This window comes from Vanessa atalanta, chromosome 10, assembly GCF_905147765.1.
Source record: "Vanessa atalanta chromosome 10, ilVanAtal1.2, whole genome shotgun sequence".
In the NCBI taxonomy this organism is placed as follows: domain Eukaryota; kingdom Metazoa; phylum Arthropoda; class Insecta; order Lepidoptera; family Nymphalidae; genus Vanessa; species Vanessa atalanta.
Genome location: NC_061880.1, coordinates 8,377,315 through 8,404,831, shown reverse-complemented (window position 1 = coordinate 8,404,831; position 27,517 = coordinate 8,377,315). Strand labels below are relative to the sequence as shown.

The following is a 27,517-nucleotide window of genomic DNA, read 5'->3' as shown; positions in this document are numbered from 1 at the left end:
CTATCTCTGAACCTCTTATTGCTAGAACAAGTCCTTTCCCGGGCCATATGATATAACGGATTGTTTTATTAGTCAATAATGGTTACGAGTAATGTGACGTCGCATACAAGGAAGTAGGAAAACAATAGTACCAACTACTCTATGGACGAATGTATTCAAACGTAGGTGTATATACATATATATATAGTATCAACGGTTTCAAACATTAGTATAATTAGTTATTAATAATTATAATTAATCATATATAAATGGAATGATTAATGGAACGTCAATATTGATGACGTACTTTTAATACAAAACATTTTATTTCAATATTGAGGAATTATGTTTTTATATCAAATTGTATTTAATAAGAATACTTAAAATATACCAAACAAACAATATTAAAAATATTAATTTAAAGTTTACAAAAATTAAATCAATACGAGCAGATAATATGGAGTTAATCTTTAGATATATTTAAATCTTCTGTATGTATGTTTGTAACAGAAGAAGGATTAAATAGTTGGATTGATTTTTGTGTGTATTTGAGTCTCAAGTCTTTGTTTACGTTTAAAGTACTGTCCTAGAACTATACACTTATATTTCTAAGCATACGAACATAATTAAAGAACAGGTATTATTATGTCAAACTATTTATAACTTGTTTGTAATATACATTGTATGTACATATAATTATATCTGTAATGAAATAAACATTAAGAATAATTCGTAATTGACTTTTTGAGAGCGATTACCCAATAAAATGTCCTCACAAATAAATATATAAAAACTTTGACATCGCAAACGAATATGGCCATATTTTAAAATTAAATCGTAAATATCTTTATAAAGAGATCATCGACTATAAACACAGATTAAAATAGTGACGCAACTAACGCCACAATAAATAAACGATAATTTGCGATTGAACGAAAGTGTTCGTCGAAAAATAATACATTTATATTTTACTGGTGAATAGAAAACACGACGAAAAATTAATTATTATACACACACGTGACGTGCTTTTATTGCAATATTTCAGTATGGTAAATATATACAATATAATATTCAATGATTGTATATACAAGATCGTCCGGATCAGAGCCTAATCAATATTATCTTTTAGTATTAAAATAATTGTAATAAAATTAGATTTATTGTTCTTAAGTCTATTCGAACTTCATGTAATATTTCGAAACGACTTTTTCAACGTTTAGAAAGTATTTAAAATTAATATAAATATTAATACGTTTTATTTACATTAGATTAAATTAGCAGCCTGTTAATTTCCCACAGCTGGGCTAAGGCCTCCTCTCCCTTTTGAGGAGAAGGTTTGGAGCATATTCCACCACGCTGCTCCAATGCGGTAAATATTAATATCACGTCACAAATAAATTAAAGCTGTCATATATTTTTAGAATGAACCTACTAATTTACCGACAATAGATATACTCTATGAATACACTTCTTTATTATAGTTATATAGTATTTTATTGTATCTAATTATCATTCAATTAATTACGTAATTTAATCAGTGTAAAAAAGTAACTACTGCATATTAATGTCGGCTATTTTCAGTAGACTCTACATGGGAATATAGAGTGGTCAATTTAAATTTGATTTAGGTAATCTTGTATGAAGATTCATAATTGCTTATGCCTATAAGAGCCTGCTTCAATTCCTCGGGTAAAATACAGCTTGCAAAGATTTTTTTTTTAATTAATTGATTTAATATATAAACGATTTGATTGTGTTATTAAATTTTAATTCTAATAATAATGAACATAATATGCTCACATCTTGTCCAAAATTAATCTTTCCCGATGGTAAGAAGTCACCTCCAGCCACGGTATAAAACCTCCTTCCTAATATACTTTTCAAAAATAAATTGCTGCGCAACATTTTTCTCACTGTTATAATGTTTATATTGTTGTAAAAAATCAAATCACTACATACTTCGTAATAAACTATTTTTTTTATATTGTTGTTTTATATATAAACGCGCTCGTCTGTGATAAATATGTTCAGCCAAATGAGAGCGCTTATCAACATTTGATAGTAGCACTAACTAAATATTGAACGTTGAAATAATTTTAACAAACAAAGCAACGATCAGTTTGTTTAACTTTAACTAGTAACCTCTGGTATTTACTTGATTTTCAAGGTTTCAGTTTATAGTAAAAATGAAATTGATTATTATCTGTATAATGTAAAGAAAGAAAAGTTTTTAAGTGGTTCTCTTGTAGCAATTGCCGCCTGGGTATAACTAAACTAGGCGGACAATTTTTTGGAATTGAATGGAAATACCCGTGTGTTATAGGCAAAATAGTGTGATTCGACAAAGTTAACAAAAACCATAAGACACTAAATTTTAAGACTTCGATATTGAATGATATTTATTTTACTCTGCCGACTATATTACTATTGTACTACCCGTACTAAGATCATCTATGCTCGTTAGTGGATTATTTGAGTCTGTGAATTGTTAGTCACTCTAGAGTCGAACTTTTTTTTCACTAAAGAAACACATCCTCCGCATGAAGTGGGGCTTATGGAGATCTCACCGGCAAAACGACGGAATACTCGTTAAAAAAAACAGCAGTACCCACCCTCTCCGTTAATTCGAAGAGCGCCACGGGATCACTTGTGATGATCGAATACAATCGTCTCTAGGTGATCCTGTACCGAGCTGTACTAATCAGTATATTAACCAATATAATACATAATAATTGGCTCCGTTGTTTACGACGTCTGTATCGTAAGAATCGACAAAATGGTATTTTGTTTTCAGCAATCAAAAGCCATACAGCAAAAACTTGGCTCATGGATCGCCTTCTTTCCAAAATTTATTTTTATACGTCGGCGAGTCGAGATGGCCCAGTGGTTAGAACATGTGCATCTTAACCGACGATTGCTGGTTCAAACCCAGGCAAGCACCACTGAATTTTCATGTGCTTAATTTGTGTTTATAATTCATCTCGTGCTCGGCGGTGAAAAAAAACATCGTGAGGAAACCTTCATTCACCTTCTCTAAACCAACCCGCATTGGAGCAGCGTGGTGGAATATGTTCCAGACATTCTCCTCAAAAAGGAGAGGACGCCTTAGCCCAGCAGTGAGAAATTTACAGGCTGTTAATGTAATGTATTAATGTTACGTTGGCGAACTGTCAAATGGGAAACTTGCTGGTAGGTTAGCAGTCACCATCGCCCATAGACATTGGCGCTGTAAGAAATATAAACCATTGTTTACATCACCAATGCAACACCAACCTTGGAAACTAAGATGTATCCCTTGTGTCTTTAATTAAACAAACTGGCCCAAAAGAAAATAATAGGTTAGTTGCATGCAGATGATGATAATTTATAGAAATATAGTGTCTCATATGAACACATTCAAATGATTTTAGAATTTTTATAAATACAACATATTAACTACAAAATCTTACAAGTCAAAGCTTAAAAACAATTAAATAATTTGGAAACATAACTTTGAGTATACCATATTTTATTTTATAATACTATAAACAGACGTTTATGACTAATAAACGACAGTTTATTATATCATCGATATGAAAAAATCGTCTAGCGATTCATTTGATCTTTTGATCTCAACAAATTGATTCACAATACGCTTGCACTAACACAACTGTCTTAGGTCCACTGCAATGAATACATTACCATGATATATAAATATTTAAATAAACCTCTCAAGGGCTTCCACTGTTAATATATTAGCTATATTATTACTATAAATATAATTGTTTTTCTTAAGACTTCAATGTAAGTTTATAAAGAGATAAATATATTTTTTGTATTTCATTTGTAACTAAAATGTTCCATTAATGTGTCGATAAATCAACGAATCAAAAAACCTTACGTATTTAAGAATTAGTACGTTATTTTTTGTAACGTACATAGCAGTTTTTAAAATAATATGACTATGAGCAAATACTAAAAGACAACTACGAGTATTGAAATCATTCCATATGCGCACCGAGGATATTGAATGTCAATAAAACTCGCATATATTATTATCTTGTTCTGAGAAATTGAGACGATTCCCGATCGACCGAGATTTTGTAAGAAAATCATATTCCAACTTCTACAAAATCTAGTAGGCAACAATAAATTGTAATTACAATAAATTTTATTTACTGTAAATATAAACGATGTAGGTGATAACATAGACAAACCATTTGCCTTTTCTTTTTTTTATGTCATAGTTGGCAAACGAGCAGGAGAGTCAGCTGATGGAAAGTGACTACCACCGCCTATGGACATCTGCAACACCGGGGGGCTTGCAGTTGCATTGCCGAGTATTAAATAATTACAGTCATTCCTATGAGTTTTTACATCACATAAATGCAACTTTTAAACTTATAAACCATTTTAATTACGCCTCTTTGCTTCTCTCGGTAAGTAAAACCAACCGGGCCTTAAATATTTTAACATGAATTTGGACATTAAAACAGAAACTAACCTCTCAAAATTGGTTTTCTTATAATAATTGTACGATAGCAATCGAACTACCTCGTTAGTGTCGTGGTTTGTAAAGTTGAGTATTTAATATTGTTGTACTCCAAATACTCCTATACGTCGTTAGTTATAAACCTGACCTTATATAATAAACTGGATGATTTTATATTGATAAATAAATACTGACACCACGTAGTAGACCGAGAGAAGAACAGATTTATAAGGTTAGGTTAGGTTGCCAATTTATGTTGTTCTTTATAAATTATTTGAAAAATTACAACTGTATAAAAAGCTTAACAAAATTTTTATACAAACTCGATGAATGCGAAACAAGAATTCTGAGAAAAAAACATATTTATAAATTGCAAAGCCGCGAAGAGCGCCCAGTGTAGGTATATTTTTATTCTTAAATAATCATATCTCCACATATAGTCTCTTTATAGATTCTCTATTATTTGAATATACTTTATTTTAATGTATAATATGCAGGAAAAAGCAATGTGTATTCAACCTGCAATTATTTAGCTCACAAAAACATATAACGTGGTCGGCAAAATTGGAATACCAAAAAGAAACACAATAACCTGTAGTATACGCATCAACCATTGAACAATTCAAATCAAATCAAATCAATTTTTCACAATTAAGCGTTTTTGAATCGTCGATATTTAAATACTATACCACCTTTTCATAAAGCAGCCTCTAGCGAAAAGAAACGGCAAGAAACTCGCATAGTTGCACTTTTCAAATAAACAGTGTTTTCAAATAAACATTTTTTTTTACAATAATTAGTGCCTGTGATGGAACCCGAGCATAAATCAAGGGTTTTTTTCTAAAAAGTATTCTTTCAATTATTATTTATTAATTTAGTCTTAATAAACTTTTTAAATTTAGTAAATGGTAAATTGATTATATTTCCCGGTATCTTATTATATATGCGTATACCATTGCCCAAAAACGTTCTCTGTACCGTATGGAAAGTAGGGGTAAAGTATATGTATATTAATTTATAATTAGGAAATGAATGCAATACTATGAATAGATAACATATTATAATTACTTGTTTGTTGTTCTCTAATAATAAGCAAATATTAACTGTTTATATTATAACGCGTACAAAGCTATAAGTGAAGGATTACCGGTTATCAAACACTCAACATATTCACCTAGCAATAGCTTTGTATTTTTCATCAGTTGTGTATTCAGACAATATTAGGTTTTGTTTACTTTATAAAAATTAAATATTAACAATAAAAGCTAATGACTGTTAATATTTTTTATTCATCGTACTTAATATTTAAGTAATAATATATATCATACGATATATATTACTATACGATATATATGTCCGAGATTGCCCAGTGGTTAGAACGCGTACATCTTAACCGATGATTTCGGGTTCAAGCCCAGGCAGGCCAAATTCTGCCACATGTGTATTCCGCAAACCCGTATTAAAGCAGCGTGGTGGAATATGCTCCAAACCTTTTTCTCAAAGGGAGAGGAGGCCTTTAGCCCAGCAGTGGGAAATTTACAGGCTGCTAATGTGTGTAATGTAAATATATCATACGAATCAATTCGTAGATATTTCAATCCAATATATCCTCATCCTCATTATCCACATAAAAATATCAGTCAGAATGTACGAAAACATATATTACTATGTAACGTGAAAATGATCCGTAAAACTTCGAGTTATTGGAGCCCACGATTCAAATGTTATCATAACTTCAATTTATATCCGAAGGGTGAGGGTTATCATGTTCGATTTGACAAAAAGTAAATGTGAAAATATTTTATCATGTTGGCCCCGTTTTAAATACAAATTAAAGTGTTTTTGTTTTTTTTTTTGACAAAGAAACTAATTTCTACGTAAGTATTTAGAAATCATAGATTCGGAACACCCATTATTTTCGAATAGTTTTATAGGAAGAACAGTAGATAGAACTTAGATGTCTGATCAGTTTCCAAAAGCCATACTAAAATTAGCATCACGTCATACATTTTATCTCTGTAAATAAATACTAATATTCATTTGCAAGATGCAAATGTTATACAGCCGATCAAATTTGAAACCAAAACTCCTGTATAATACTGTATCAACTTGTAAGAAATTAATTTTATCCGATATTAAATCTGCAAATATGCATGATGCTGCCAGTTATAAATTTCAAGCTAAGTATGCATGTGTGCCAGATACAGCGTAGTGAAATAATCTCGAAACCTTATTGGCAGAGGAGTACCTGAGCACAGCTCACTGCAGCACACTGCCGGGCTTGAACAAGCTGATAAATAATTTATATGAGCACATTTAAAACATGGATTAAAAAAAAAAATGTCATTTTAAATCGAATTATTTTTCAATATATCTGGGAGAGTACAATTGCGATTAAGAATGCAAATTCGTTCCAAATGCGGTTTTTCTGTTATAGTCTCTATCATAAAATGTGTATTGTTTTTAAGTTTAAAAACAAAGGAAGTGTATAATTTATTCTTTTTACAAATTAGAAACAACCCTCGGGATTTAAGTGAGTTAATTATGAAAATGTCTGTTTTACTCGGTTCTTTTGGGTTCTAATCACGATTTTAGGTTAGACGTTCATTGAATTAACAAAAGAATAAACGAAGAGCGTCTTAAATTAACTTCTTGAAGAACTACAAAAAACAGTTGAGATAATTTATTGTTTGTTATTTAATTATATCACGTGAATACTTACACAACGATCACTATTGTCTATTGTGAGTTCAATTGGCTCTTAACGATATCTGAATATCCATTGAAAGTATTTAATTAGCGAATATTTTTAACGTTATTTATTTCATTACATTAATGAGAAATCATCTTTACATCAGTTGTATGAGAATATTCACAAAGTTTTTTTTTAAGTTAATACGTCGCCACATACGTGATGTACATGTGTCAAACGGATGACAATATCTCAGTCCAACTTTAATATTTATTTAAACGGGGGAAGGGAACGCTTGAACTTGTCACCTAGCTTCTAACATTGTCATCGCTCTGAGCCTGGTCATCATTTGTATAAATAAATGGGTCCTCAATGTTAATATTTGTATAGATTTCTATATCTAGCGAAACTTTATTTGATTGTAACATCAGAAGTATTTGATTATTTAAGAAATAGTGATCGCTATCTTAAGCTTGTTAATGGCATTATAGAAATAGCACTTAATATTTACGTAGATGTGTATAATGATAAAAATTTTAGGTATATTTCTATAATGTGTATTTTTTTGGACCAGATACTTTCACAAGGGTATCCTAAAAGTCACAAAAGTTTAATCGCAATTGGATGAACGTTTTCGAAACCTATACAAGACAAACATACAAAGAAACGTTCATTTTTACTTATTAAGATAATAAAGTTTAATTAAAGTTAATTCATGAAAGATTTTATTATATTGGTCTAGCTATACGTTGTATAAGTATATGATAAATATGAAAAACTGTGTTATTATTTTTTAAGCACATTAACTTGTTTTGGTTCATAAAATAATTGAATGTGTAATTTACAGTCATGTATAAGCATGTTTAATTTAGTCTCCAAATGTGTTAATTTCCGAGCCAACGGTAAATGGTTACCTCTGGACATATACATTGGCTCTGTGGAACGTATTAGACCTACAATGCCAGTTTCATTTTGTGCAATTCGCGTTGACGAAGGTACTATATCCCATATCCTTTTTAACTATCAAAACCTCCGTCGTCATATCTATGACATTTACCCGTGTAAAATTTCCCGACGGGATAATTTTTGAATTTTTACACCCAATCCATGTTTAGTATTGTATGTAACCGCCACATGATGGTAAGCGTCAGCGCCATATACATTGGCGCTGTTAGAAATATTAACCATTGTACACATCGTCAATGCCAACCTTTGGAACTAATATGTTATGTCCCTTGAGCTTGTAGCCCGTTTAATTAGGTTACCTCCCACTCACAAACTGCAACACTTAGCATTGTTGGGTTCCGGTTCAAAGGGTGCGTATAATTAGTGTGGATTATTGTTTATATAATTATTTATTTTTATACTATTATGCTTTAATAGTTGGGTACAATCACGATAGTAAACTTAAAACTTGCCATTCACAAAAAAAAAGTATCTTTTGTGAAGCATTATACCAGACCTTCCTTTGTCTTTTCCATTTTATGAAATAACGATATAAACATTACTATTTACTATATGACTATAGACTATAATATATAGACTCTTGAGATAAAATATTCCAAGCGTTTGATTGTGAACGGTTGTCAAGGAATTTTATCAAAACTTCTTTCTCTCATATCTATAAAAACGCTGTAGTTCCGTGTCATGAGGGTCATTGGAATTTACAACTGAGTTACTTTTGCCACTTCTTCACAGGACATGATGTTTTTCGTAACAATAGAATAAGTAAGTGCAATGCTTTTAAATTGAATAATGTTTATAACAAAAGATTTTGAGTTTATTTAATAATTTTGTCCAATACAGTTAGACTATATAAACTAACCAATAATATTTTTTGACGATTTTGATGCAACTTCAAAATTATGATTTTATATTATCGATTAAAATTATCATCCCAATATTCATAGGAATAGACGCATTTTCAAGCTTGATAATTAAACTGCACATTATCTTATTAGAATTAAAAGTAACAAACCAATAATTAATAAACCTTTTCATAAAAAAAATAAACAACTACTTACGTAATGTCGACATTTAACACTAAAATTTCGCGCCGTAGAAATTACCGCTGAATTTCGTAACGTGACATTTTTAAAACTCACTTTTGCACAGATATTTAATAAATTACACATAGCTAATAAAGATGAATAATATAAATATGAAAAGAAATAAATTATTCAGCTTGTTATATTTTTTTTATTTTTTTTTAACTGTATTCAACGTTTAAAGTCTTCCATCGATCCTGTGATATTTAATATTGCGACCACTCTGTTTCAATAAAATGACGTGTATGATAATAAACGAGTGTTATGTATCGTATTTTATCACATAGTGTACCTACTGTTTATTTATTGTCTAATGCGTAATCATTTAAAAGATATAAACAGTACTCGTGCTACAGATCTATTTAAGCTTTAATCATGTCTAGATTCTAGATGCACTAACTGAGGCCATTACAGTTTATCATTTTAGTTTTCGATTTGATTTTTTTTTTTAATTAATGCCTTAAAAGTGAATTAATTTTATTTTTAATTATTAAATATTAACGTTCAATTGAATGAGATTTTGGAATTTATTTTTGCAGATATTCTTGAGTATTGTGAAAAAATCTTCATATATATTTTTAATGGATAATTTTGTTAATGCATGTTTAAGATATAATGTTTTATTTCTTGTTTATTTTTGTTTTTAAGTCTTTCTATCTAAATTATAATAAATAGACATGATTTTTTAAATCAAATCCTTATTAATATACGAAAATACAGCTGTATCGTTATAATAGTAACTGGTAGATAATTATGTACTTACTTCACTTCAACTAAATCATATTTCCGCGGTCTCGCGATAAAATAAAGGTCATTGTTAAGTTTGTTTACGTTAAACAATAGTACCTAGTTAAATACGCAAAACATTATAACAAAATAATTTAATAACCATAATAATTATGGAACGATATGAAACCGGAATTTAAATTAAAACAATTTTATAATAAATCAATTTGTTGTTATTTCTTTATGTTGTTGTTCAATAATTGATTATTTATAAATAAATTCTTATTCAAATAAAATAAAATAAATACTTTTAATTACGATATGCAATAATGTGCGCGTTTTAATTGACAAGCGAAGTTCGTGAAATATTCTTTTTTGTGTTTTTTAACACGAAGAGATATTAAAAAAAAATTACAACATACGCGAGGGAAACAGAGCGCCGGGCGTACGTTGAAAAAAATAAAAAGATACTCAATAACGTACGAATCTAAGTCAAGAAATGTGCCATATTATGTCTTAACTTCCCCGATTATGATCTTTTTTAACTACACAATCGAATAGTGTTATAACATACATTGGTACGAATCCAGGGTAGGAATATTGATTTTTTAAAAATCCAATGTATCAATTTTAATTTTCACGAAAATCGTTCCCGAGCCTATTTTGAGTACTTTTTACTATTCTGTGTAGTTTAGGATTTGGTCTTCCACGCCCAGTTGAAAACATTATAAACATACCTATACCTACACATATATGAATTAGCTTAATTCATGATGATATCTGTCCAATGACTTGAGTGTGACTTGTATCTTGAAAGCTTTCACTGCCTTAAAGTAACACGAAAATAATGTATATTATCTGATCTATTTTCTAAGAACACTTTATAGAATCAACCTTTAAATTTTTATAACGCGTAACCAAAATAATAATGGTAGTTGTCAGTGGTGCGATGGTGACGCAGTCAGGGCGAGGGGCTATTATTTGGAGTGTTATTGTAAGGCTGTCGAGGTGAGTAGACATAACATGCACATAATAACTTAAGTCCCTATTTGATAAACAAACCTTAGATTTAGGTATTTCATAGGATTCGCTAACAGCTCAGCTATATTGTGCACTACTAAGAGTTTTTGTTTAACATTTCTTAATTCATAATACAACACTATTACACTTTAATTTTACTTCCAACGTTCCGATTACAGTTACGTTGACGTTCAAAACGCATTTTTTTCGCAAATCCATAATTAATATAAATCAAGCCTTGGACCAATGAAATTGCGTCAATTCGCTGTATAGTGCTGTTTATCAAACGGTTTCTAAGTGCTTGAACGGATAGGATTGAAATTTTACTTTTATTCCGGAATAATGTATACATAATGATTTTCTATATAACACCTGCGATGCTCCAAATTAAAAATCCTTTAATATTTTTGTATAAAATATGAAAGATTGTTAAAGTATTGCTAGCAACAAAAAAAGCACGTAGTCATTTTGAATAGAATCCGCAATTGACAAAATACCATTTATGTCACACAAACGCCAAAATTATATAGATATGTTAAATTATTTGAAATAGACAAGGAATAACATTTAACATCAACAATGTGCAAATGATTAATTCAATCCTTAAATCGGCAAAAGGAAAACCATGTTCTTGTCCATCAGGCAAGATATGTTCAAATTGCACAGCAAAGAAAAATGTCCAGTAATTTCTCCCACAAATTATCTTATTTTTATTTTGTATAAAGGAACACACACCAATTTAATTCTCTTATATTCTCAATGAGTTTTAATATATAGGGTCGTATTCATCACCACAATATAAGTCAAGATCATATTGTGTACACGTTTTGCACATTGTGTACGCTTGATTTAACAAATAATTTTCATTATCAGTACTTAATTGTGTAAAATTTTTACCTTAATTTGTTTGCAGTCCACATGTAACCATCAAACAGTCAAGTCTTCCAGAATTAGAAAACGGTACGCATCACAAATATACAGAAAAAAATTACAAGCACAGCCCAACCACTGTCCAATTTTTTGAGAAACCACATCGATGGAAAATCCGTAAACGGCAAAAATTTGAATCGCAACCACCAAAGTCAACTACAATCTGTCGATGGTATAAAAGACGAAAAGCTTTAAAACAGTTGATCAAGGAACACAAAAAAGAGAAAGAACTATTAAAGAAGAAGAAACGAGAGGAGTATGAAAGAGAGCGTATAATAGATTTTATTAATTGGAATCAAGAGAAACATCAAAGAGCGAGTTCATTACCATCTTCACTGAAAAGTTTTAAATGGGAAAAAACGACAACCCAAAGGAATCAGTCATTACCACCTCCTCGAAAGAAATTTATACATATCAAAAATAAAACTGCGATTGTAAAACCTCGTGCACGTTCTAAATACGCATCCGTAAAACAGCAGTAAGTTTTGTGTTTGGAATTCTTAATGCATTTATTCACTTTTGTCTTCTTTGGCTTTATCAGGCTGATTTTATGATTTAATCCAGATATGATTAAATGGACATAAACCTTAGCAATCACTAGCAACATGTTACAGTTTACTACCAACATTAATAGTTAGAATTCTGACAGAGAAGTATGGAAGAGGGAGACATGCTGCGCCGATCCCAAGTAAAATTGGGATGAGGGCAGAAGGATGATGATTAATAGTTAGAATTATGTTGTCTTACAAATCGATATTTATCAGTTTAGAATTACATGAAAGTTGAAATTAATGTTCACACAGACAAGCCCCGATCCAAATGAGTCCATATTTTTCTAATTCAATTCGATTTTAAAATAAATAATTTAGGAAAATTTTCATTAACATATGACGTATATATAAAGCGAAATTCATTGTAGTTTCTTCACTGTCTTGCTATTTTTTTGTGTTCAGTTATTGAAATCTGACCTATCATACAACAAATTCAACTTACATTGTGTATAGAAGAATCAAGAGTAATGTTCACAGGAAAATCCAAATATTAGACATATATGCGATAACAAACTATGAGCCACAGTCGGAGTCTAGAATAAGTCTAAAAAATATGATTTCCATGTTATCAATGATGACATAAAAAAATCACTAATTAACTTACTATGACAAAGTTTTAAACAGTAAAAGTATTTTTTTTTTTCAGCAATCCAAGAGATTCCATAACAACGAGATTCGTCAATTGTTGCTACCGCTTTTGTTGTCAACTCTATTGCTATCTCACTTGCATTATTATAATCACATTTATTATTATATTTATCGTGTAACGTATTAAATAAAACCATATTTTGTTTTCCGTAGTCTATAATTGAATTTCACATATATACTGTTAATCTACGAGGCGTTTACTGCTTGGTAATACACCTTTCATTATTGAAATACAATTAAAAAAAAAGTTCTAATATAATGTTACTATTACCAGTAAATAGTTTTTTAAAGGCACTAATGACAAAGGCAGAGAAAATATAAATCTGTGTAAAATTAAACTATAGATCAGTCTCCCGTAAATCAAACTGGTTCTCGTTTATATTTTCTTTGTCGAACATAATCTTTTTATTATCTGTGTCACAAGTCGAAGCGCTCGCACATCGCTTTCTATTCGGACTTATATCTATATTTACATTATTTAAACTTTTCAACGGCGATCTTAAGCCGTCTGATAAATTAGAATCGACTGCTAGATTACTAATCGATGATGTTAAATCGGACGGAACGTTTCCATCCAAACAATACATGAGGGAATCCGAGATTTTATCGTCTGCGTCCGATTTGTTAAGAATCGATAGATCGATCGGCGTTGCTGTTAACACAGATCTGCTTAACAAATATTCTCGGAACGGTTCTGATAACGATTTTGTTGTTCCCAAATTCGTTGGTTCCTGGGTTATTTTGAATTTCGGTAAATTTACATCTTCGCATAGAGTTGTATTTAATTCGTCTACATAATTCCTTTTTTCATGGCTGATAACAAATCTCGTTACTCCTGAACGTATTAGACTAACGTCAGATAGCGAATCGGACCTTGCGTCTAACGGTGTTTTCATTCGCAGAGACGCGTTTGTAGAATGATTTGACCTGTAAAAATTTAATTAAATAATTATATTATTTTGAACATGTTCGTTAATTTTCATAATCAAAACTTACCTTCCACAAGAAAACGAGGATCTCGACATCATATCGTCATCGGATGATACAAAATCACTGTCGTTCTTGGGAGATATTGATCGGTAAATTTCTGATTTAACCGATAAATCCTTTCGCTCTGAACTCTCTGGTTGTTCTGATGTTATGATTAAGGGTTTACGAGATCGAGGTGTCATTATGGATTCCTAAAAAATACAAACATTCTTTCAGTAATAACCAGTCCTGTCCATTTTTAACTTTTTTCAATAAAACAGTGTAAAAATTTTATATGAACTACTAAAATGGAGCAATCTATAACGGAATCAGGACTTTAAAATTTATATCATTCCTAAGATAACGGACCGATTTTTTAAATTCAGTTAATTTAAGAATAATGTAGCTTTAGTAACCTAGCTAACCTAGTTTTCGTAGAATTAACTTAAAAATGGTCCTTAATGATATTTTATTTGTGTAGTTCATGGACCGAAGACCTTTTTTAATTATCAATAAAGGCATTTTAAATGTTAATAGATTCATTCCGAAGATTAAAGCTAAATTTAATGTGTAAATACTTTATGATGACTAACGAATGGCGATTGGAAAGCTTAACGTTTATTGTAAGTAAATATTTTCTCTCAAAAAAATATTCTCATGATAATATTAACACCACATTTCAGTGTGGAAGAATTAGCTATAATAAACCTTATACTCAAAGGGAGAGGAAATTTTCGTTTTCGACTATAAAGAATGTTTTTTACATAAATGCTCAATAGATATTAACCGTTTTATATTCATTTTAATTAATTGAATGAGGAGACTATATTAGATTTACGCATTATTTACACAAGAAGGTGCACCCCTCTGCGGTGAATTATAGGCGTTTTAATAAAATAAATGTATTTTTAATTTTTGCTGTCTTTACTCCTAGTCGTCTCACGCACACCAACACATCTCGTAAGCACGAGTGAAACTCACTCGTACCAATGCACGCCAATAATAATTTAACGTGGAGGGGAGCGCTGTCGTGGACGAAGGATCTATACAAATACTACTGTATCTATCTTAATAAAAAAACTAAAAAATATATTATTATGATAATTAAATAATCAAGCAGCATTGTCAACAATAACGTATTTCTACAAAATGTCGACGTGAAAATTATTTAAAGTATATATATTATACGACTACATTTTGAAAGTCAGTAAACTTTATTGTGTTACAAAAAATCATATTTCCTTGTTCTTGTTATATATTTTATAGACCATGTAATCGTGAATATCGGCTTAGTCCAAAAAGTTGACCAGAAGTGAAAACCATTATCAAATTCAGTTCAGCGGTTTGGCCGTGAAAGAGCAACAGGCAGACAGAATTACTTTTGTATTTATAATATTAGTACGAGTATAGATTAAAGGGAACGCCTTTCGTTAGTTTATATATAGCGTAACATAATTGATTGTGATTTGTATGAATTTTTAGAAATATAAGCACATGGCAATTATTTAAGCAACATTGACACATGCAACAAACCTGCATCGCTTTAGACAATTTTTGGGTAGATTTCGTTATAGGCGACATAGATGCTCTTCTAAAGTTAACTGTGTATGGCGTCGTACAATCTTCGTCGAAGACCGTTTCAGATATCCCCGGGGTACTTGTCAAATAATGCATTTTAAACTCTATATCGTTTGTACAAAGTTTATTTTTCTTTGGTGTATCCTCCAAACTTTTTTCAGGGTAAGGCATATCGTTTTCCGAATCTTGATCATCTATGCACGACACGCAAGACTTCGGTGTACTGCGTATAACGGTACTTCGTTTTTGGTACTTTTTGTTTAAATTTTGTGATCCAGATATTATTTTGGATCGAAATAGTCTTGAACTTCGCTTTTTCGTATTTTTTGGAGTTTCTTCATTTGTATCTAGATTACTTAAATTAGGTTCGGATACGAATTTCGGGCTATGTTTTTTAGATTTGTTTAACGCACCTTCGGATAACGTACTCTCGTTGCTCGCATCCGAATCGTAATCGTCATCATCCAGAGATTCCGAACTAACTAATTTATTAGCTAAATTCTTTAATATGATATTTTTATGGGACACGTCAACTTTACCATCATCGGTATATCGTTTTCCTTTGTGTTTCTGAAAGTAACGCATGCGTTTAGCGTCGTTTTAGCGAAAGTTAATGAGGGACAGAGACAGAAGACGAACACGTATGAAGGACAAAGACAAATGTTACAAACTTGTTAGTTACACAGACATGCTTCGAGGTTTCGATATGATTGCAAAATTAAATTATTGACTATATAACACAGACCTTTGAGTTAACGATTAAGACAAACGATCATAAAATAAAAACTCATAATTTTAGCTAAGTGATTGTTGAGAGCTGTTTCGAAAAACGAAACCATATTTATTAAGATTTTAATTTAATATGGTTATTTTTATTATTATAAGTATTTGAAACGGGATATTTACCATGTTTTTTATTTCTATTTGGTGGAGCTCGACACAACTTCGTCAACTTGTCTTGTTCGTGAACAAGACATTCGTAGATAATGTCGAAATATCGAGATCCACCAAATAAAAATAAAAAACATGGTAAATATCCCGTTTCAAATACTTATAGTAATATTTATTAATTACAATATAATTCTGCAGATCATATCAAGAAACATATAAATATTTGATTAATCTCACCTCCTCAACTGTATTAATAACGGAGCTGGAACCTTTCTTTGGTGTCTTGTTCAGTAATCCCTTGTTGAAAATGTGCCTCTTGATCGAATCTCCGAAACTTCTAGAACCAGCTACTTTACCTGTCCGTTGTATTTGTATTGGTGTTCCTGCAATAAATTAATAAAGATATTTTAAAATAATGTTTTCCTTCTGAGGGTTTAACCTCGAAGACTGAAGATCTGGTTAGTCTAACGAGCCTTAATGGCTTCAACATCAACGAGGCAATTAAAACATACGTTTAAATAATATTCCTAAGAAATATCTATATATAAAATGTTAAGGTGACTGAAATCATTCAAGTCACAGCCACACAAAGGTGAGCAAAATTTCAATAATTATAAGGATCACAATTTAAAAAAGTACGTGACCACTGAGAAAAGCTTCTTTGAAGCGGTTTTAATAGGAGATGAAAGTTTATTTAGTTTTTTTTTTTATGTCAGGAAAATTAAAATCGGTATTTAGACTCATATGTGTAATAAGTTAAAAAAAGATGTTATAATTCCCTTTTTTTATCTTCCAATGAGCAGTGTATATGAAAGTTCAACATTTTTGAATGATAAAAGTATGGAATTCGTTGTTTGAAATTCTTTTAATGAATAAAATACTACTGTTATAGCCTTTTAGTACCCATAAGGGTAAAATTTGGAGTGAAAGAATTGATGTGCAATTTTTCTGATGTGAGTTGACTTTACTAATTATTAAAATTAAGTTATTTATTTTTATATTTTCATTTATTTCTTTAGTATTAAGTACATTTGTTACAGCTGAGCGTTAAAAGGTGGCGGCAATTAATTAATGTATGTTTTTTAATCACGCAGTCAAGATCTTCGGTACAGAGTTTTAAGACTAGTTTTGAACTATACGTATAATTTACAGTAATTTGTTAAGTTTGAATTAAAACCATTTTATTTATGTTAAATAGAACTTCAAGCATCATTTGATCAACTAATTTGACCATAAATAGTTGTGTAAATTGAGCATTTTGACCAAAATCGGCAATTCCGTGGAATCTATAAGTTTATTCATTGCACACAATTTTAGTTATTTATTTACGGCATCGGAAAGCAGAATGGGAAATGGGCCACCTAATGGTAAGTGGTCGCCCCTTACCATCAGGTGGCAAAAGATATTTGAGAACTGAGATGTTTATTATGACATTTGTGCCTATAGTTACACTGGTTGACTCACTCGTCAAACTGGATCATATTAATACTAAATATTGCGGTGTATATGTCACTGCAAGATAACAAACATAGTTAGATTACAATGTTTCTCGTCAGATTGTAAACTTTTGTAAATTGTGAACCGTGAAATATGATAGCAATTTACGGTAACATATATATCGATGGGATATCCCACGGCACAGCTAGTTATTTAAGTTTAAACGTTAAATTCATACTAATACCACAGAATTTCTAGTAGCCTATTAGTTTTTTGTGTTAGAGAACAAGCGCTAATCTCAAAAGTTCTTTAAAAACTCTTTAGCTTGACTGTCAACCTTACCCAATCTAGAAAACTGCAGCCAAGTACAAATCATATGTGCATAGCATAATTAGTTGCGGCTGACAATGTCATCTAGAGAGCTCATTCCTCGCTTGCTTAGCGACTCACCGTATCCATTCTGCCTGTTGAAGTGCTTGACGAGCCGTCGCTTGTGCTGCGAGTCCGGCAGCGCCTGGATGTGCGCGTAGAGCTGCGCCAGCGCCGTGTCGGTGGGGTTGCTGGCGTTCTCGGCGCGCGTGCGGCCGCGGTCCACGAACGTGAACACCGTGCTGGCCGCCGTCCTGCAACCGCACAGGCTCTCCGTCAGCTCCACGGACACGCGCGCGAGCGGGACGCCCGTGTGTCGCGCTCTGTCGCACTCACGGGTCTTACGGAACGCCACATTGACGTCCACGCTCGTATGGATAACGACAAAGAAACTATGCGAAAGATTTAGTAGAAAACTATTTTTTGTTAATTTTATAATGAGTATTCAATTTAAATTTCTTATCGATTAAAGTTCGAAGGAAAAACATTATTGATGATACGCTTAAATATATTTTACTACAATCTGTTCTTGGGATATTATTTTTTTTTTAAGCTACTTAAGTTTACCTAGTATAAAAATTACATAAATACACTTGTCACACATTTACCTATTAATAAAACTAAACAATATAATTTTAATTATCTCACCTGTCCGTAATGCTCTCATCTAAATCCACATCTGGAGACATTGCACGTTTCCTTTCGCGTAACGTAAAGTATGCAGCCGCGTCTGTAGCTAATCGTTTTGGTGCTTCGAACAGACGCTGACACTGACGTATCATGAAACTGATAAGAGGAGAGAGAGCTATGGAGTCAGCGTGGAAGGTCTCTGGTGATAGCTGGAATAATCGAAATAATAACTGTAATTTTACTGACAAATTAATTACTTTTATTGATCTACTTAGATACGATTTCCCTTTTTTTTTACTCAAAAATCAATTAATTAAAAGGGTTATGGCCTAGCATTATCATACAGTATCAGTAACATTGTATATGTTACTGATACTGTATGATATTGCTATTGATATATAATATAATATGCAGTAGTCGATAACCTATCCCACTACTGGGCCTTCTCTTCTTTTGTGGAAATTTCTAGCATATTCTACTGTGCTGCTCTAATGCAGGTTAGATTAAAATGCCAAGATGTATTGCCAGAACGGACGAGTATCAAGTGCCTACTTGATATTTGAGAGGAGACATTACAGTGCAAACAGGTTGACATCAAGAAACATATACACATACACACACACATTGAAATTATAACATAAAGTAACTTACTTTTCTTGGACACAACAAATGTGGTGTAAACATAGTTGCCAGTGTGTCTGGTGACATCCTATTACTAGATTCATTATCGGCTACTAAGCGCAACAAACTGAGTAATCTTTCTAGAAAATTCCTGTGTGTAGGTGCCAGAAGTAACAGCAGTAATTGTAAAGCCGTCAGCAATTTGGTTTCTGATGAGTCAACATGAGTAGGATATTGAGCTGAAAAAACAAATTTCATGCAATTAAATCTTTGTAATGACTTACCGAGAATTGTTTTTATATCATATGTAAAATTATAAAGACGTTTGCACACTGCAGATCACGAAAGTAGATCGAAATCTACATCTGGCGTCGCAGTTTTGTACACCACCACTGACCGTAATAATGCTTACAAGCTATGCTATGCTAGATCAGTGTCAAAATATATGTATTGCAGACCATATACATTTTGATAGATCTAGGTTTCAGAAGAAACTGTGTAACAATGAATTTGTTTTTGCACATCTTTTTAATTATGCAAGCAAACTGGCATCAGTATCTTCCATTACCATCCTTAATGGTCATCGCCATTGCAAACATCAGCATTGGAATCAAACATTTACTTTATTATTTCATAAAATATTAATTGAATTTACTAAAATGTTTTCTAGACAAAACTAGAAACTAGATTATTAATAGCACCTCAAAAATATAGACAAAATTTGAAGAGCTTTTTCATATCAATAGTCAAGTGTACATTTATACTTCAAATTAAACTACATAGCTATTATATTATTTAAGTAAATTTTGAGCTTATGGTGTATTTATTATAAAAATATTTCTTAAATAATGTTTATTTATTTGTAATGAAGCATAATTCCATTCAAGAATAAGACAAGAGAAACAAAGTTAATTACTATTTTAAAAAGAATACAAAAGAAAAACTAAATCAATTTTGACACATCTTTGACACTCTTAATAAGCCATGTTATATTTGAATAATAATACAAAATTTAAGATGTTAGAAGCTCCTCACCAGCTAATGTACAATATGTTTGATAATACTGATCCATTAGTAAAGGTTGAGGCAACTCTGCCAGAAATCCCTTAAGAACTGATGCACAATCATGCACAGAGAATTTTCCATCATCAAGACCAAGACTTGAACCAGTTAAGAGTAGCTGACGTAGCTCTTGTTGTCGGCTTAGTGAGCCAGTGCGGCGAAATATACCCTCTTGAGTTACATCTAGAAAATTAATTAAAACAATTACTTTTGTTAACCACATACCAGTCAAATACGGGTACATTAGAGATAATTTTATATTGATTTAAGTACATTTATTAAATAAGACTTACTATCTGGTTTAGATAAGAATTCTATTAGCTCATAAAGCCTAAGTATCCCATCTTCAGTAATAGAATTTGCCTCTTCGTTTTTCTTTGTGTTAACAACATTTTGACTAGAATTTGTATTGGAGTTTTTTGTTTTTTTGTGAAAATTCCATCTAAATTGCTTTGGTTTATCCGTCGAACAATCGACACTAAAATAATTAATAAAATTAATAACTTTTCAACAGTCACACATGAATTAATTCACAGGGTATACTTACTCGTCTGTGTTTATATCTACAACAAAAGATAAATGCATGCGCACTAATGTAAAGAATTGCTCCAAATTTTCATGTCTAAGCCTTTCTATTAGTTTCGTATCAGAGGAACACATTTCGAAAAATAAAAAATAATTCACAATGCGCGATATCTACTATTACGCATTCGTACCGGAAGTTTCCATTACTTAATATAAATATGTCTTTTCGTCGTTCATCACAAAACACTTAAGTAATGTTTATTTTACTTTTGCACAATAAAGTATTTATATAAAAAAAATGTTTGAACGAATTCTGTATAGTAATAATTATTGGTACTTTTGTTTTTAAATGAAACGTCAGTTGTCCTTGTCAGTCACAACGGTTAAATTGAAATACGTTCAAAAACGTGAAGAAAATCGTTAAAGTCAATTCAAAGCAATATGTGAAATCTTAAATTTGGGTAAAAGATATATATATATTTAAATTTGGGTAAAGTATATATTGGTTAAATAGGATACTTTACTTTTAGAAATGGTTTATAATGTCTAATCTATTTTTAGTTTTATGTTTTTTTTAGGCATTTTTATAATATCAACCTCTAAATAAGTATTTTTAAACTGGTTTAACCTCTTAAAGTTTTATAACTTTATATACAGAGTCATCTGATTCTGATAAATGAATTAACTCGTTTAAAAATAAATATATAGATATATATTTGTTAAAAAAAAAATATATTTATTGTCAATTTTATTATTTTTTTTGTTTCTATAATTGGTTTCATTGGTGTCAACAGTACGGGTTTTTACAACTTTATTGTGTTACATACAAATGATTATTGAAACTTACAACTCACTGTATGCGTACTATTTACTATCATACTTTAAATTGAAATCGATTGAAAACAATTCAGTGCAATTATAAATAGTAATTGATAATTAATTACTTCAATTTTACCTGTATATAATATAGATTTTAAATCCATTAAATTTAATTAGTATAGCCCATTCCAATCAAAGTAGGAATAAAGATAAACAAAGCTTAGATTTATGTATTTCATGTTTGATTTACTAAAGATAATGAAGAATGTTAACTAATTTTGATTATTGGCACTCCATATTTTCTGTCAAAAATAAAAAATAATAGCGAAAGAATTAATTCGATACGTCAATTAGTTTCCGATTTATAAGTAAAACAAGCTGCAACCGCACGACGCGGGCTGCGGGTGACGGTGTGACGTCATTGTACAACACGCTTGTGTAGATCTAAAGCAAGTTGACCTGCTAGATTCAGTAGTGATTTCTGCATGGGGAATAGTTAATCTTCAAAGCAGTCTGTTTAATTTAGAGTAGCTTCCTAGTGTTTTAAGCAAAATACATTTAAGTTTATTTTATTGTATTAAAAATATAAAATATTGAGGTAACGTACATTCCATTTTCCATTAATGTTTGTGTTATTTATAGAGTTTTAATAAAACTATCTTACATTAGGATAATGTTATTTTATTAATTTATCAAAAATATTTTCCTTCCAAAACTTAATACATTTTTCAAACATATCATCACAATATTTTTTATTATAAACTACTTCATGCACATCAACCTTCCTTGAGCTTTCAAAGTCAACATGTGCAATACAAAATAGGGCTTTCCTTTTTCCGGTCATTTGCATTTGTGTTTGTATCTGAGCATAATATTTTTTGCCTAGTTTACCTTTACTACAATACGTAGTAAAAGTGTTTGCCTTGGTTGGACACTTTACTTCAAGAACGCAGTCATCAGTAAGTCCGTCAGGCGAGGCACCAATCATAGGCCACTCATTCTTTAAAAAAAGACCAGTATCCACTATCTTAATACTATGTAGCTTCGAGACTTCTTTTATGACATCCTTTTCTAATTTTTTTCCTCTTTTGATAGCATTCGTTTGATTAAAAGTTACAGCACCAAATATTTCCTCAACTAAAGAGCCATCTTTTGTTGTGCACTGAGCAGCTTCGTACATTTTTGAAGCTGTTATACGTCCGTAGCGCATCTCAAACCACAAATTTGAATCTGATTGAGCTGTTGTACCCTCTTTTACTTGATGACATCTTGATTCCGTCATTTCGTTTTTACAAAATGTTATAAAACTTTCAAAGTGAAAATCAACACAGGATTTTTTGAAACGATTAATTAAATAATGAATGGACATCTTTTCAACTTCTTTTTTTTCACATATAAAATGTGAAAGAGAACATTGTATTTGAAGCTCTCTAAGTTTTAATGCTACTTGGTCAAAAAAAATATTTCCATTCTGGCCGACTGAATGAAGTGTTATACCACTTGTACCGAAATCTTTAGCTTTAATTATTTTCAGTGTGGTACCAATACCTGAGAGCTTAGATTTTTTCCAATAACACTTGGTAGCAGTCGTTGAAGGCTCCTCGCTTCGACGATGTAGCCACATTAAAAATGCTATAGTATGCTTACAGCCACCTCTGCTGGCGGCACAATCTTCGCAGGTTACATTTAAAACTTCTCCATCCTTTTCATTACATTCTAAGCTGCAATGATAAGGTGTGGTACGTACGCGGTGTTCTGGCGTGATTCTACATTTAACCGTACATACATCACCTACTCTTTTTACTTGAACATAACCAATAGCATCATCGCCATAGCTGTCTCTTGCCGATCTGAAATAAGTTTTCAATAAAAATAAATGGTCTTACGTATTTTGTTAGTAAAAAAATACAAATAAATAAAAAAGGTTTAGTACAACTGTCCAAACATCTATATTTGCAATAAAAATTGAGTAAAATAAAATAAAATGACCTTACGTATTTTAAATTTAATGATAGGTAGGTACTTCTACTATTTGAGTTTGTAGCAATACGTCGTCGCATTATCAACAGAAACCAAAACTTATGTCAAGTATGTAAGTAACTAATAATAAACTTAACTTATTTGAACCGCATGCCACACCTATTACACGACCCCTTTGAAACAATGAAAAGCTTTCAGATTTTGTTATTGGAATTTGAAGTAGCACGCGGTCGTTTGTAACTTATTTCTCCGAAAATAATTATTTATTGCAACGTCTGTTTTTTGTATAAAAACTTGTGCATTCGTTTGAAACAAGTGTGCATTGAAATAAGGTAGCTCTGTCTATGCCCACTCCTATGCTTGTATAAATACTCGTGCATTTTTAAATAAATTCATTAATTCTGGAAAGTTTACTTACCTTTGCATTTTTATCCCTCGCATTTCGGTGGCAACAAAATCACTATTTGTTGATAAATAATGAGCAACCATTAATCCATCTATTTTAGGTAGATTATCCGATTGCCCTTTTTCGAATCCTTCGTCCTTTTTATTAATATAAATAATCGAATAATATTTACTATTATTAGACTATTAACGTAATACGCGAACGAAAACACGACAAAATACTGCGCAAGCTATTTCAACAACTATAAGTGCTGGCGACTTGATACTAAGCGGTACGCTGCCCGCGCGACGCGTTGTGATATGACGTCACAGGTACTCAAGCGGCTGTTAGCGGGACACGATTTTTTTCGAAACTTTGAATGCCTATAAAATCAAAACTACTAGGTATTTTTGACTACAACAAAAACTAGTGTATTTGTATACATACAGGCTTTACTGAGAAAAAATTTCAAGCGATTTGGCATACCTAGTAACATTCTTCATTGATGATGATTTGCTAAAAGCTCAGCTATAAAATATTTATGTAGCTTTACTAAGAATTTTTGATTTATATGTCTTTATTTATAAAACAACACTACTACACTTAACTACATATATTCATTTTAATTTTATTTCTAAAGTTCTGATAACAGTTGCGTCGTCGTCCTAAACGGCATTTTTTCGCAAATCCATAATGATTAAGAGACTAATCAAGCTCTGGACCAATGAAATCGCGTCAATTTGCTTTCAAATTGTGTTTATTCGGCTTTTGACCTCCAGTGGTTAGAATAGACTATAGGTAATTCTATTAAGCTGTTATTTCTGATTGGTCTAACAAAAAGTGCTTGACTTTCTGTCAAGAAACTCTATTGAATATGTTTGTTTAATTTTATCTTCTCTATTCAAATGTAAACAGCTTGATTTGAATATATTTCTTTATTTATATACAACACTCAAATCCAAAATCGAATATTTTTCGATTTAAAGATAAAATTTCCATAGCAAGTTATTATGATGTATAAGTTAGTATGATCATCCTCAATAATAATCATAGTTTCTTGGCCACCTTTAAGTAGTACTTTTTGTGAACAGTAAACCTACCTGACCCTCATTGACAATTCTTTTCTTTTGGGCTCCATTCCACCACAGCAGAACCACATATAATTTGTTAAAGTATGATGTTGAAAAAGGCAAAATATATTTAAATTTAATGAACAGATACTCTTAAAGGAACAATTATTGATAGAAAAATAAAGTAAGAAAAAGTTGTAACTCAAATTCATTAAATTTATATTAAAAATTTTAGATCTTAACCTCTAGCACAGTAAGATATTTCGGTGTTGAGTAATGATTTGTTGTAGTTATATATATCAAAACATGTCATCATGACCCAAGTCGGCTAATAAATTAAGTCCCCTTTCTTTGAGCGCTTTTGAAAGTAATTTCTGTTGTTCTATTTTAGCATCTTGTTCTCTTCTTTGAGCATCTAGGATATCATCAACTGATACTTCCGTCAATGGCAGACTATCTTCTTTATCCTTATCCTGAAAGAATTATCAATTCTTGAATAACATATTAATGCATTAAAACATAAGTAAACAAAGATCATCCATCCCACAACAAAGTAAGTAGTAATAAAAAAAACAGTAAATCTTAATAATTAAGATTTGAAAACAATATTGTTAAAGGGTACAAAATGGTATTTTTTTTTTATTAATGTTTTAAATGTATTAAAAAAGTAAATATTGTTTAAAAGTAAAGTACTTACAATTTCACCTAATAGGACAACATTTTCTCCTCTAACAATAAATATACCTCGCGGAATATCACCGTATTCCCGGCCGACGTGAATCCTTTCTATTGTCTTGTGTAAAACTAAATTTGCAAACTGATCCACGCAGCGTAAATAGCCGATTAATGTCCTGCCATCGCGCAGCAACACCATGAGTTTCTCTTAATGAAATAAGGTTTATTATCATGAATGTATAATTAAATGTAAAATATAAATTTTTAACTTTATAACTAATGAACCTACTGTCCAATTCGTCCAACAAATGTGCTGTTCCTGCTAGTGGATTAACATTATTTGACATCCTGATTCTTTATTTTAGAATAAATGCAATAAATAAAATTTATAGAAACATTAGCAAAAATGTATTCCAATTTCCTACCCGGTTAAGTATGACAATTGACAAGTGACCACTGACTGAGTAGTTGAGTTCTGACATCTGACAATCTCAATGACAGATTGTCATCGATTAGTCTTTGGTTTGGTTGTATTATAGTTGCGGATTACAAGATTTCTAGGCACCAAATAAATGTTATAATTATTTTACAGGTAGCTTGATAGGAGCTGCAGTCCCCAAGTTGATTTATAATTATGTTAAAGTTTATTGTCTATACCAACTAGAAGAGGTCACAAGACAAATAAACAACATTTGACATAGAATTGATGCGATATCATTGATCGAGGGCTTGAATAATCTATAAACAATGAACATTCATTATTTCATTATGGATTTGTGAAAATTGACGCTTTGAATATCGACGATGATGTTATTGCAACATAAGCAGTAAAATTAAAATGGATATAAGTAGTTAAGTGAAATAGTGTTGTATTATAAATAAATATATAATAATCAGTCAGTCAGTAGTGCACAACATAGCTAAGCTATTAGCAAAACGTATAAAATTGTTAAATTTAACATACGTTTATGTTCTATCCTACTTCTTAGTTACTCAAAACAAACTTTCATAATATTTTATTCGTATTCTATACATATTATTTATTTTATTTATGTACCTGTGTGTAAAATAGTAGTTCATTAAAAATATATTAGATTGGAGTTTTATTTGTAAAAGGTAATTTCAGTTTTCAAATGATTGTTTTTATATATGTTATGTCATACATAAATAAAGTACATACTTATAAGAATAGACAACATTAAGTGCTTAAATATATATACAAATATGAATTAAAAATAGTTACTGTATAAATCTTGACCGCGTGGAATGGTGGCAAGAATGCTAGCAGCATTTCCCCGTTAAATCGCAATTCCGATCCTCTGGGCTAAAAACGAACCTCCTGTCACGAATTTCAACGTTTTATTCAGTTTCTGAATTTTCTCTATTATTGCAAATTGAATTAAAAATTATGATAAAACGTTTTTTGGTGATATAATATATT

The 27,517-nt window shown here is 30.9% G+C and overlaps 4 protein-coding genes across 6 annotated transcripts in view; 1 reads left to right on the top strand and 3 right to left on the bottom strand.

Annotated features, from left to right (window-relative positions):
* The window catches only part of LOC125066767 (delta-1-pyrroline-5-carboxylate synthase), a 31,423-nt gene extending 21,973 nt beyond the window's left edge, over positions 1-9,450 (bottom strand). Inside the window, exon 1 of one of the 2 annotated variants that reach the window (XM_047675028.1) lies at positions 9,167-9,450. In XM_047675028.1, coding sequence (XP_047530984.1) covers positions 9,167-9,277 — 111 coding nt within the window. In that variant the 5' untranslated portion in view covers positions 9,278-9,450. Of the gene's footprint in view, positions 1-1,779; positions 1,912-9,166 lie in introns of those variants that run through there. The other variant, XM_047675029.1, reaches the window with a different exon arrangement.
* A 1,394-nt stretch (positions 9,451-10,844) lies between these two features.
* On the top strand, positions 10,845-13,184 carry LOC125067090. Its single transcript, XM_047675468.1, has 3 exons — positions 10,845-10,924; positions 11,850-12,344; positions 13,064-13,184. The coding sequence occupies exons 1-3, from the start codon at positions 10,845-10,847 to the stop codon at positions 13,182-13,184; spliced, it is 696 nt and encodes a 231-aa protein (XP_047531424.1).
* Positions 13,185-13,220: 36 nt separating this feature from the next.
* On the bottom strand, positions 13,221-21,473 carry LOC125066766 (rho GTPase-activating protein 19). 2 transcript variants are annotated; one of them, XM_047675026.1, is made up of 10 exons: positions 21,170-21,473; positions 20,916-21,100; positions 20,596-20,805; positions 19,591-19,799; positions 18,958-19,148; positions 18,391-18,563; positions 16,741-16,886; positions 15,568-16,182; positions 14,062-14,246; positions 13,221-13,992 (listed from the first exon to the last, which is right to left on the bottom strand). In XM_047675026.1, the coding sequence occupies exons 1-10, from the start codon at positions 21,280-21,282 to the stop codon at positions 13,404-13,406; spliced, it is 2,616 nt and encodes an 871-aa protein (XP_047530982.1). In that variant the 5' UTR covers positions 21,283-21,473; the 3' UTR covers positions 13,221-13,403. The 2 variants fall into 2 exon arrangements, with proteins under 2 accessions (XP_047530982.1, XP_047530983.1); XM_047675027.1 differs by lacking the exon at positions 15,568-16,182.
* Positions 21,474-25,251: 3,778 nt separating this feature from the next.
* Positions 25,252-26,549, bottom strand: LOC125066770 (U6 snRNA-associated Sm-like protein LSm1). Its single transcript, XM_047675033.1, has 3 exons — positions 26,366-26,549; positions 26,099-26,283; positions 25,252-25,874 (listed from the first exon to the last, which is right to left on the bottom strand). Exons 1-3 carry the CDS (start codon positions 26,421-26,423, stop codon positions 25,701-25,703), a joined length of 417 nt encoding a protein of 138 aa, XP_047530989.1. The 5' UTR covers positions 26,424-26,549; the 3' UTR covers positions 25,252-25,700.
* Between the last annotated feature and the right edge of the window lie 968 nt (positions 26,550-27,517).

Excerpts from the sequence above, each read along its gene's own strand:
- LOC125067090 (XM_047675468.1), top strand. The coding sequence starts at position 10,845 with ATGGTAGTTGTCAGTGGTGCGATGGTGACGCAGTCAGGGCGAGGGGCT. Across the intron at positions 10,925-11,849 it reads GTTATTGTAAGGCTGTCGAG|TCCACATGTAACCATCAAAC; the intron begins GTGAGTAGACAT and ends ATTTGTTTGCAG. Across the intron at positions 12,345-13,063 it reads TACGCATCCGTAAAACAGCA|CAATCCAAGAGATTCCATAA; the intron begins GTAAGTTTTGTG and ends TTTTTTTTTCAG.
- LOC125066766 (XM_047675026.1), bottom strand. The coding sequence starts at position 21,282 with ATGTGTTCCTCTGATACGAAACTAATAGAAAGGCTTAGACATGAAAAT. Across the intron at positions 16,887-18,390 it reads CAACAGGCAGAATGGATACG|GAACACCAATACAAATACAA; the intron begins GTGAGTCGCTAA and ends AATTTATTGCAG. Across the intron at positions 13,993-14,061 it reads TCCTCGTTTTCTTGTGGAAG|GTCAAATCATTCTACAAACG; the intron begins GTAAGTTTTGAT and ends AAATTTTTACAG.
- LOC125066770 (XM_047675033.1), bottom strand. The coding sequence starts at position 26,423 with ATGTCAAATAATGTTAATCCACTAGCAGGAACAGCACATTTGTTGGAC. Across the intron at positions 26,284-26,365 it reads TTTGTTGGACGAATTGGACA|AGAAACTCATGGTGTTGCTG; the intron begins GTAGGTTCATTA and ends TATTTCATTAAG. Across the intron at positions 25,875-26,098 it reads TTGTCCTATTAGGTGAAATT|GATAAGGATAAAGAAGATAG; the intron begins GTAAGTACTTTA and ends TAATTCTTTCAG.